The sequence below is a fragment of the Cynocephalus volans genome, chromosome 6 (genome assembly GCF_027409185.1).
Source record: "Cynocephalus volans isolate mCynVol1 chromosome 6, mCynVol1.pri, whole genome shotgun sequence".
In the NCBI taxonomy this organism is placed as follows: domain Eukaryota; kingdom Metazoa; phylum Chordata; class Mammalia; order Dermoptera; family Cynocephalidae; genus Cynocephalus; species Cynocephalus volans.
The window spans coordinates 31,936,680-31,949,043 of NC_084465.1; the positions used below are offsets into that span (position 1 = coordinate 31,936,680).

The window sequence follows — 12,364 nt, forward strand, 5'->3', positions numbered from 1 at the left end:
ATTTGCTTTTGCATGTGCTGTTCCCTATTCCAAGAATTCTCTATCCCAGATATACAAGGGTACTTCAAGAAGTTTGTGGAAAAATAGAATTAAAAGATAATACAAATCTTTCCATGAACTTTTTGAAATACCCTTAAATTTGTGACCTCCCTCTCCTGCCTTCAGGTCATCTCCTCAGAGAGGTCTTACTTGACCATCTCATATAAAATTTCCAGTGCTCTCTCATGCTGCCTAATCCCTTTACCCTGCTTTATTATTCTCTATAGCACTTATCATCACCAGATGTATACTTGTTTATTTATTGTTTGTTTATTATTGTTCATTTCCCCACAAGAATTGAAGCTCACAGATGGCAGGTATATTCACTTCCTTACTGTCTTACCTCGACTGCCTAGCATGAAGTAAGCGCCCAATAAATAATTGCTCTATTAAAAAATGAAGTCAATGATTACTTTTTTGTTGTTTGTTTGCTTGTTTGTTTTACTGTAAAGCCAATACATATTTTAGGAGAGGCTTTAATTAAAGAAAATAAATCAACACTTTCTACTCTTCACCATTTCAAGGAAAAATTGATATTGTAGTAAGGGTAAAAAAAAAAAAAATTCAGCAGAATCACAGATAAGCTCATACTGAGAAAAACTGAGAAGTTAATGTTAGTAGTAGGAGCCTTATTCTTCCCTCTCAAGAAATCAGAAGACTGATGGTTGCAAGACTGTCCATGCCAGCCGTAATAACACTGACACTCAAATCCCTTCTTCATGTCCATTATTGTCTTCAGTTTGTTTTTTTCAGAAATGATGACATAGTTCTTGCCGCTGCTTTCAGGCATATGCAGATAGGAGGAGGATTCAGGTGTTTTTCGAACACATCTTCCATGATCGTTACATAGAATTTGACTGCAGAGCTTGGCTGCAGATGTCACATTAACAGCATAATGGCCCAGTGGCCCTTGAATAGACTGTTGCACAGATAAGCAGGTCTCCTGTAGGGAAAATAGAAATCTACTTAAAGCACTCACAAAATGTGATTCCATTATCTAGGTGTCATTACTACCTGAAGTTCTGTATTTTGTAAGGCTAAAGAGGAAGAGCATTTCAATGGCATAATCATTTTAATGAGGGACTAAATCTTTATAAAGTCGAGTGATGAGCCATGCCTTTGATTAGGAGAGACTATGACCAACCAATTTCATGTCATTTCCAGGGGAAGATGATCCCACATTTTCCCACTAGAGACTATTCCCAAGTGTAAAAAAAAATTGTAGTAATGCTTTTAAAAAGTAATCATTAATATGGGATGACTTCTAAAAATTTAACTTTAATTGTGAAACATTGTCAGTGCTGATATTCAATATATGATAACATTAGGTCAGATCTTTCTAAAATTGCCAAGTCACCCTATTTTTCTTCCTACCTCTGTAGAGATGACAATTCTCCTAAAGCTGGTCAGTAGTCTTTTCATCCATGTTTCTATAACTTTATTATATGTGAGGGTACTTCAAAAGCTTTGTGGAAAAATAGAATTAAAAGATAATATAAATATTTCCATGAACTTTTTGAAATACTCCCATATATGTGTGTATATATATAATTATATACAGTATGTAGAATTATTTTGTGTTTTATAAACATTCATATAAATGTATATCATGTGGGGTATATTATATTTTCTACAACTTGCTTTTTACACTTCACATTTTTTAGATTGTTTTTCATGTTGAGTCATGTAACCCAGCTTTTTCCTTTTAGCTGCTATTCAGTATTTTAAAATATAAATATACTATATTTAACTATCAGCCAGTTTAGAGAAGGTAGGATATAAAAGATCATTATTTACAACCAAATGCCCAAGTCGCTTGTACAAGGATATCGGATACAATGATAATAGGCAGGTCTGTCCTCCCACAAGTCTGCCATTAGGTGTTTCATTGATGTGTCCACAACACTGGGCTTTAACACTAGGACACATTTCTACCTGTTAATGATCACACTGTACTGCTAAGATGGGCAAACCTAAGTGAAATGATATCATCCGCTAAGCTAAAAGAGTCTGGCTGGAATCTTGATAAATGCCTGCCTTGACCCATATAGGAAGAACCCTGGGAAAATCCTAGTAGAGTCATTAATAATATACATTGAGTTCTCTACTAGCAGTTCAATTATTTTATCAATATCAGCACTAATGCATAGTTAAAAACCAATTAATTTACAGCAGTGGCATATTTTTCAATGAGAGGAGGCCCCAGAACTGTGCATCCATCCAGGAAAGACTTGGGAGGTTCAGGTGGAAAGTCACAAAGCAGAATAAAGCTCATAATGACCAGTGGTTGAACAAGGTAGCATTTTGGGAAATAGCAAGTTCTGAAAATCCTGTGAGCAAAATTACTCATTCCAGGCACATTCAATCTGGGCCAGCCTCTTACTGTGATTATGAATGAATGCTATTTTTAGTTGGGACAAGAATCCTTGAGGGAGTTTCTGAGGGGATTTCTAGGAAAGATGGAATACAATAAGCAGAGCAAATAATTGAACCAAAGGAAGAAAGGAAGGGAGGGAGGTGGGGTGCAGAGAGAGAGAGAGAGAGAAAGATTGAGGGAGACATAATTAAGAGACTATAGAACACTGGCAAATCTAATCAAGATCAACTTGGGCATCCCCTGTTCTGTCCCAGCCCTTCTCGTAGAAATACCTTCTTCACTCAGCTTCCAGAATATCACAGTCTCCTGTTTTCTTTTCTTTATTTCTCCAGCTTTGCCGGATGATCCTTCTCAATCTCCTTTACTGGTTCCTGTTCATCTTCCCCGTGTCTTAATGCTGGACTGCCCTAGGCTGAATTCTTGGACCTCTTCTCTCCTACAGATATACTTTCTCTGGATAAACTCATCCCATCTCATTGCTTTAAATACAACTCCCAAATGTGTATCTCCCAGACCTGAACTAATTGTGCACCCACCCATCTACTTGACCTCTCCACCTGGATGTCTCACAAGCATTTTAAACTTATACTCCAATCCAATCTACTGGTTCTCGTCCCAGCCTGCAACTCTGGCGGCCTTCCTCATCTGCGTTTGTGCCACCTCCCTCTTTCCAGTGCCTCAGAAGGAAAACCCTGGAGTCATTCTGCCATCTTTTTCCTCTCACATTTAATCCATCAGCAAGTGCTTTTCAGTCTACCTTCTAAAACATATCTAGAATTCAGCCATTGCTATCTAGTTTAGGTCACTAACAGCACTCACCTGCATTATTCTATTAGCTTTTCAACTAGTTCCTTACTATCTGTACTAAGTAGAGTAAGCACGCACACACACACACACACACACACACACACACACACACACACACACACACATATATATATTTCTCTCTAATGGAATAAATAGAAATTACTAATATAAAGGTAGATAAACCTTAGCTTTTTTACAGATTAAAAATACTCCCCCAAGTGATAATTTGGTCAAAGAGGAAATTTTAAAAATACAACTTCAAATTAGAAAATAATAGAATTAGAAAAATAATAACAATTAGAATACAACATATTAAAATATATTAATCAGCCAAAGTAATTGTCGGCATTCAAGGCCTAGTCATAAATGCTTTTGCATTCCAATTCTTTGGGGAAGCAGTGAAGAAGTTGCAAGATGTCAACGAATGACTGAATTGTTCAAACTGAGCTTACCAGAGGTAAGAAGGGTGGGGGACAAGGGAGGAATCAGTAAAGGGCCATGAAAAACGATTACATTGTATAATGTTGAATATACTAATAATTATCCTGATTTGAGCAAAAAATATTGCACACGGGTACTGATATTCAACTCTGTACTCCACAGATATGTACAATCACCTGTGTTTCAATAAAAAAATAAATAAAGACTGAATTGTTCAAATCAGGGAATGGTGCAATGCAGAAGGTGGGGGAGGGGAGAGTAGCAGGAGGAGGCGTGGTGGTTGCAGGTAACCATATCTCAGCAGTCCCTCGAGTAAGAAAGAAACAGCCCCTACATGGCAGCCATACCAAAAGACTTTCAAAAGAAAATTACAAACGTCACTAAATCAATAAAAATTAAGTTGCCATTCGCCTCCCCCTCAGCTCCATCTCCTACACCCATTTTTGAAGGAGCTGAACAAAAGAACTGAACATACTCCTCTTTGCCACCCCTCAGACCCAAGCTGAGGGTGTGGGGAAGAGGGGCAAGTAGTAGAAAACAACACTTACGTGGCACTTACCATCTGCTAGGTACTATTTTAACTGCTTTATGTGTATTAATAGTGTAAATCTCATAAAATCCCTATGAGACAGATACTATTATTTTCCTCATTTTACAGATAAATTAAACAGTCAATGACATGTTCAAGGTCACACAGCTAATAGGTAACAAAAAGTGAGCCTTGGAACCCAAGCAGTTCAATCCCAGGGCTCCTGTTCTTAACAACTCTGTCATCTGATTTGTGCCACACCAAGTGAAAACAGATTGCTATTTTTATATTCTGTGAGAATGGATGTTCTAATTCCCGAAAAGGAGACTGTTTGTCAATACCTGGAAGTGAAGAAAAGCTGTGGTCGCAGAATTTTTGCTTAGGCAGTGGGATGTGTGATCAACAGAGCAAGCTCAGGGACAGTTGTGAAAGAGTAAAGAGTTATTTTATGTGTTTTATTTTATTTTTATTCTACTATCAAGAGTAGATTGGGTGCTATACCCCAAAAATATGTATAATCAGTTATGCTTCAATAAAAAAAAGAGTAGGTTGGTATAATTTAGAAAAAATGGATAAATTCTTAAATACATACAACCTACCAAGACTGAATCATGAAGAAACTGAAAATCCAAAGACACCAATAACAAGTATGGAGATTGAATCAGTAATCAAAAGCCTCCAAGCAAAGAAAAGCCCTGGACCTGATGGCTTCAGAAGAAGAATTAATGATAACCTTTCTCAAACTCCTCCAAAAAAATAAAATAAAGAGGAGGGAAGACTTTCAGATTTATTTTATGAGGTCAGCTACCCAGACAAACATGCTACAAAACAAAATTACAAACCAATATCCCTGATTAACCCAGCTGCAAAAATTAGCAAACTCAATTCAATAGTACATTAAAAGAATCACACACCATAATCAAGTGAGATTTATCCCTGGGATGCAAAGATAGCTCAACACACACAAATCAGTAAATATGATACATTAACTGCATGAAGGATAAAAATCATATGATAATCTTAACAAACGCAGAAAAAGCACGCGGAAATGTCAACACCCTTTCATGATAAAAACTTTCAACAAATAGTTATAGAGAGAATGTCCCTCAACATTTTAAAGAACACTTAAGACGAGTCCTAGCCAACATCAGTCAGTGATGAAAAGTTGAAAGCTTTTTCTCTAAGATCAGGAAGAAGACATGGATGCTCACTATGTCACTTCTGTTCAACGTAGTACTGAAAGTTCTAGCTGCAGCAACTAGGCGAGACACATAAGTAATACTAATAAAAATTGCAAAGAAAAAAGTAAAATTATTCCTGCTTGCAGATATATAATCCTATATGTAGAAAACCCTAAAGACTCTACACATGCACAAAAAAAGTTAGTAGTATATGAATTCAGTAAAGTTGCAGGATACAAAGTCAACATACAAAAATCAGTTGAATTTCTACACACTAACAATGAACCATCATAAAGGAAATTGAGAAAACAATCCCATTTACAATAGCATAAAAAGAATAAAATGCTTAGGAGTAAACTTAACCAAGGATGTTAAGCATGTGTACACTGAAACCTACAAAACACTGATGAAAGAAATTAAACAAGATACAAATAAGTGAAAAGACATCACATATTTATGGATTGGATAAATTAATATTTTTAAGATGTTCATACTACCCAAGTGATCTGAAGAGTCAATGCTCTCATCATCAAAATCCCAACAGCATTTTTTACAAAAATAGAAAAAACAATAGCAAAATTCATCTGGAACCAAAGAAGACCCAGAATAGCCAAAATGATCTTGAGAAAAGAACAAAGCTGGAGGCCTCACACTTACTGATTTCAAAACATGTTACAAAGCTATAAAAACTAAAACACTATGGTACTGGCATAAAGAAATACATATAGGCCAAAGGAACAGAACAGAGAGTCCAGAAATAAACCTGCATATATATGGTCAACCAATCTTTGACAAGGGTACCAAGACCACATAATAGGGGAAGGATAATGTCTTCAGCAAATGGAGTTGTGAAAACTGGATATCCACATGCCAAAAAAATTAAATTAGACCCCTACCTTGAACCAGACACAAAAATTAATTCAAAATGGATCAAAGACTTAACACAAGATCTAAACTAAAACTTTTAGAAGAAGCCAAAGAGGGAAAGCTTTTTGATCTGGTCTTGGCAACTATTTCTTGTATATGAAAACAAAAGCACTGGCAATGAAAGCAAAAATGGACAAGTGAGACTACACAAAACTCAAAAGCTTCTGAGCAGTAAAGGTAACAATAAACAGAATTAAAAGGCAACGTATGATATGGTAGAAAATATTTGCAAACCATACATCTGATAAGGGCTTAATATCCAGAATATATGAGAAATTCCTACAACTCAATAGCAAAAGCAACAACAACAGCAAAACTACACAACCCAGTCAAAAAATAGGCAAAAGACTTGAACAAACATTTCTCCAAAATAGACATACAAATAGGCAACAGATATATTATACGATGATCAACATCATTAATTATCAGAAAAATGTAAATCAATACTGCAATGACATATCATCTCACACCTGTTAGCATGGCTATTGTTGAAAAAACAAAAAATGTCCACTGTTGGTGAGGTTGTAGAGAGATTGGAAACCTTGTACCCTGTTGGTGGGAATGTAAAATGGTACAGCATCTATGGAAACAGTGTGAAAGTTGCACCCAAAGCCAAAAATACAACTACAACATGATCCAGCACATATACATTTATACTTCTGAGTGTGTATCTGAAAGAATTGAAATCACAACCTCAAAAGACATATTTGTACTCCTGTGTTCATTGTAACATTATTCACAATAGCCAAGAAATGGATAAAGATAATGTGATATAGACATACAATGGGATATTAATCAGCCTTAAAAAAGAAAAAAATCCTGCCATTTGTGACAACACAGATGAACTGGAGATAATTATGCTAAGTGACATAAGGTAGTCACAGAGGGCCAAAAACTGCATGATTCCACTAATGTGAGGTATCTAAAGTAGTCAAATTCATAGTAGCAGAGACTACAATAGTAGTTGACGGGACCTGGGAGTCAATGAAATGGGGACTTGTTATTCAAAAGGTCTAAAGTTTCCGTCAGGCTCGATAAAGAAGTTCTAGGGATCTGCTGTGCACGTAGTGTTAACAGTACTGGATTGTGCACTTCAAGGTTTGTTAAGAGGGTAGATCTCATGTTAAGTGTTCTTACCACAAAAGAGTAGACTGTTAATAAACCTTTATATACAAATATTCTCCCTCCCATTTGCATTTCATAGGTAATCACCAAAATAAAGAATCTTTTTTGAGGAATTCACCGTCCTAAGTTTGGATAAAATAATTATTTGTTTTTTAGATTTAGTATTCTTGTTCTGTGTCACATATATATTATGCCATTTAATATACCAAAATTCCTGCAGAGTAGGAGAATCTGAGATTCAGGGAGGTTAAATGACATGATCAAAATTCCATTCCTAGAATGAAAAAAACAGATTTTTCACTAGGGATGTCTGATTGGAAAGATTGTGCTCTTTCCACCTTTCACTAACCACGGAGGTTGGTGTAGAGTAGGTGCTCAAATGATATCGGCCTGTATTTTTCATACTTCATTAAAGCCAGGTGAGCAGATAGCAGCAACCATTTGGCTCTGATAAGAAAAATTTTTTTAAAAAACTATACCTAGAATATATTCAAGATGCTGACAGAAGAATCGTTGCTTACCTTTGAAGAAGAATATTCATATCCTCCCCACAATATTATTCCTGCTGCCCCTAATGCAGCACTTTCACCAATTGTATGTACTAAGTCCTCCTAGAAAAGAGAAGTGTCAGGAGTAGTTTCTGCCAAACCAAAGTTAGCCTTGATAATTCAATAATAAGACTCAACTTATCAACTGTGGAAATGAACGCATTAAATAATGTTATTTTTGTTTCTAAAACAAAGGATATAGCAGAATTGGAAAAGGTGATTCTGCTTTGGATTTTTACATTTATTTGATAAATAATTTTGACTTTCCAGGCCATGAAATAGATTCCAGTAACTGCTTTGAAGGAGAGCTTTAGTGTGATGGTTGACACAGCCATATACAAACATGTAATCACTATATAATAAATTAATTTCTGTATTAGTAGCACCCACAAGGCATATATAGATTAGAAGATGCTGAAGAGTGAACAGAAGAGTCTGGCTAGGCTTCCTGGAACAGTTGCAATTTCAAATGGGTCTTTGAGGATGTGAATTGTCAAGGCAGACTAGAAAGAGCAGAGTTTTATGTCCAGAAGGAAGAACAAGAGCAGAGGCTCACATGCAGGCAAGAGCACGGTCCAGTCAGAGAACTACTGGTAACTAACTCCTTGTCATAAAGTACGTGGTATTTGGGGAGAAGTGAAAGCACATGAATCCTTATATATAAGCAGAATCCAAATAGAAAGAAAAATGTTACCTTAAAGTATTAGGACTTAACCACAAAAACTTTTTTAGTACTGGAAACACAAATTTGCAACTTTGAATTGAAAGATATTTTTGACTGTCATGTAAAGAATGCAATTGGAGGGGGCGGTCAATATGTTGTAGGCAGGGACACCAATTGGAAGAAATTGTTCAGTAAGAAATGATGAGCCCTTAGCAAAAGCAATGTCAATCCTTATAAAGAAGAGGAGACAGACTGAAGAGTTATTTGGAAATTAAGATGGATACATCTTAGTTACCTGACAGATAATAAATAGAGAAACAGGGAGGCATCCAAATGACTCTTAAGTTGGGTGACTAAGGAGATCATAATTCACCAAGATAAGAAATAAGAAGGGTATGTTCATGATTTAGGCCAAGAGCCAAGAAGCAGGAAATAGGGAGAGATGGAAGATAGAGGAGATGTCTGATGGAGCAATCTGCATTCCTTCCTCATCTACAAGGAGTAGAGAGTCAGAGATCCAGTGCAAAGGTGGAGTGCTCAAGGACTGCAGTGGGTAAATGGCCATGCCACAGCAAGCTTCCTTCTTTAGAGGAAGGTCCCAGTAATACTAGTACATGTGTTCTACAATTTGTCTAATTAACACAAGAAAAAAAATTGTTCACTCATTTTACTAACTACTATCACATTCTTTAAAAATAAATCAATTCTCTTATTTAAATTCAAAAACTTCTTATAGAAAATGCGAAGCAGTCAGCCAAAAAAAAAAATCACATTGAACATTATGTAGACAATAGGTGAGAAAAACCCATACTGTTTGTTGATATGTGGAAAATGGGGAGCAATAGGAAAGCATTAAAACACTTCATAAAATAATTCCATACCCTGGGGGGAGTAGAGTATGCAGTCTATTGATTTCTGAAGTAGAGCTCAGAGATGATACTTAGCCCATAATTTACTTCAAAAGTCTAATAGTACAAAAAGTAGGAAAGCAATGAACAAGACTTTCACGAAGATGTGGCTCATCTCACTCTATCTTCTACCAAGATAACTGACTCCATGGATTACTATTATTTTCTACTGTTATTATAATAATATATTATTCCTGACATGTTGTAGGCACTCAGTAAATAATTTTTAAATGAATAAATATAACCGAGTTCTTTTCCCCAAAGGGATTTGAGAAAGGGACATGATTGGAGAGATCTGTTACTTGAGGAATACCTTAGTGACAAGTCTTTGGTAGGCATGAGTGATGTCTTAAAATAACCAGAGAACTGGTTTTTGAAAAAAGAATTTGACTTATTCTACGTTGCACCAGAAGATAAAATTAGAACTAGTGGTGTGAAGTTATCCAGAGACAATGTAGCTTTGACATGCTCAAGAGTTTTCTAGGAATTAATATTGTCCCAAATGGCAGTTTTCCTTCTGATACAGGAAATGTCCCATCAAAAAGTGCTAAAGCATTGGTCAGGTAAGAAAGGATTCACGTTTGGGTGGGAGGAGGATTAGAGACCTCTGAGATTTCTCCAATTTTCTGCCATGATGCTATAATTCTTTTCCTCCTGAACTTATTAAATGAAACCCCATTTTGAATAAAACTTAGTAATCCTGCAATGATGAGAATATCAGGTAAAATCAATAATATTTGGAGCAATAAATTTTTTTCTAAAATATTTTTAAAAGAATTGCTACCTCTTTTAAATGTCCCTATCTAAAACATAAGTGGTCTAAGAAAGTGAGCTGTGTATTACATATTTAACAGCCCTGCTTGTCTGCTGGGTACTGGAATAAAAGAATTCTTGGCTCTCAGGTATGGATGGAGATGTAAAGATTTTCCTATCTGACCACGCATCCAATGATTGGATCCTGATGATAATGTCCAATGTCCTAAGTGACAATTCAGCTAGGACTTGAACATTTTCAGTCTCTGCAAACTCATTATCTTCCAAAAAAGCTCATCCCTCATCTCTATGCTGCCTGCTTTGTGTTAATTCTAAAGACAATATTTGTCTGTACATATAAAACAATTTTAATGCATTAACACTAACCACTAGATGGAACAGTTAACTTTTAAAGAGAAAAATCAAGAGAATCTATGTTATTTTTTCAGTTAACCTAATCAAGTAAAACAAAAAAATGCAATCTAAAGAAAAACGCAGTTGTTTAATAATTTACCTCAAGCTCTTTTTTGTTTGTTTCTCATTTGGAATTGCTGGTATGTTTTTATGTCATTTATTTATTTATTTTGGGGGGGGCTGGCTGGTACGGTGATCCGAACCCTTAACCTTGGTGTTATCAGCACCATGTTCTCTCCCAAGTGAGCTAACTGGCCAGCCCATATGCTTATATATTAAGGAGCTGAATCTGAAATTTCTCCCTGGTTAAAATTAATCTATCTGTTATATTATTTAACTCAAGTTTAACAACTGTTATGCAGGGAATTCCCATGAATGCTAAGCTGGTAAAGATCATCATTCAAAAACTATTATTAAGGAAGAATAAATATCCTAAATCATTTCTTTATAGACTTTATACATCATTCTACCAAATTTCCATTTTTTATGTAACTGTACTTTTTCTTACCTGTGACAGAGCTTCCATACCATGTAAATAAAATGGTCTGGAAAAAATAAAAACTGGTAAAACATAGTCATTTCTAGCCATTTCAGCAATTCTCATAGCTTCTCTAATTCGATAATGAACAAATTTCAAAGCATTTAAACTTGACTTCAATATTTTATCCAAATATATTGAAGGATAAAGTGCCGTGCTTTTTTCCCACAGCCACAGGAGTTGGTCATTGCGGAAAATTTCCTCATTTGGGCAATTACCTGTGTAGCTCTCTGGATTTATCCTGTAATCATAATTGTAGCAATCTGGGTAGAGATAGAAGCCCCATAAACGTTTTGGTCTCATTTCCAAAGCCAGTGAGAGGGTAATGTTCATAAAATTCCTGCCAGCATGTTCGAATTCCTGTTGGGCAACTGTTTTCACTTTCCTTTCTGACCAATCAGGATGGTGGTTTCTAGTAAAGGCTAAGGAGTGATTTTTATATATGAATCTGCTGCCCCAATTTCTGTCCCATTGGGGTTTCCAACTTTGCCAGTCAATAACGACAAGTCCTTCTGATCGCCACCCAGGGACAGCTTTTGCAATGTCATCGGCAGTTTTCCTAAGGTGTTTAGAAAGGCTCATATTCTGCGGTATCCCTCCATTAAAGGATGTTCCATCTTGAGAGAAATAAGGGTAATACCCTAATTCATCTGGATAAAAAATGGCAATTGTTGATCCACTCTGAGTCGCTAAAGGATTTGATAGAATGTTAAATACTTGAAGATTCATGTTGACGTTGAAGAAATTTTGACAATTCATTGTTGGGGCGGCCCAGAAGATGTTGAAAGGCTGGTTCTTGACCACTGGAGGCATTGCAGGTTTGAGGGCTGGCTGAGTACACGCGATAGAGAGCAGCAGCTCTCCTAAGCAGGCCAGCCACGGGTTCCGCATGGCCTGTAGTTTTCAGCACTATAGCAGTCTCCTTAAAAGTGAGAAGGAGCAAAATTGTACATGATGAAGTCAAATGTGCCTTTAGTTTTACAGTATATAATAAATATAACTTATTGTCTAAATTGGGACAGTTTTGAGAATTAGAATGTGTACCAACACTCACACTAGGCCAATGGGAGTAAACTGTGACTGTCCTCAGGAAACCAGAAGTCTGGTCACCCT

The 12,364-nt window shown here is 36.1% G+C and overlaps 1 protein-coding gene across 1 annotated transcript; it reads right to left on the reverse strand.

Annotated features, from left to right (window-relative positions):
• Positions 1-550: 550 nt before the first annotated feature.
• LOC134380893 (hyaluronidase-1-like) lies at positions 551-12,142 on the reverse strand. Its single transcript, XM_063101027.1, has 3 exons — positions 11,222-12,142; positions 7,948-8,037; positions 551-982 (listed from the first exon to the last, which is right to left on the reverse strand). The coding sequence occupies exons 1-3, from the start codon at positions 12,140-12,142 to the stop codon at positions 551-553; spliced, it is 1,443 nt and encodes a 480-aa protein (XP_062957097.1).
• Between the last annotated feature and the right edge of the window lie 222 nt (positions 12,143-12,364).

Bases quoted from the DNA above. Each gene is read 5' to 3' on its own strand.
- LOC134380893 (XM_063101027.1), bottom strand. From the start codon at position 12,142: ATGCGGAACCCGTGGCTGGCCTGCTTAGGAGAGCTGCTGCTCTCTATC. The intron at 8,038-11,221 runs GTAAGAAAAAGT...TCTCTTTTCTAG, and splicing joins GTATGGAAGCTCTGTCACAG to GAGGACTTAGTACATACAAT. The intron at 983-7,947 runs GTAAGCAACGAT...TTTTCCCTACAG, and splicing joins ATGAATATTCTTCTTCAAAG to GAGACCTGCTTATCTGTGCA.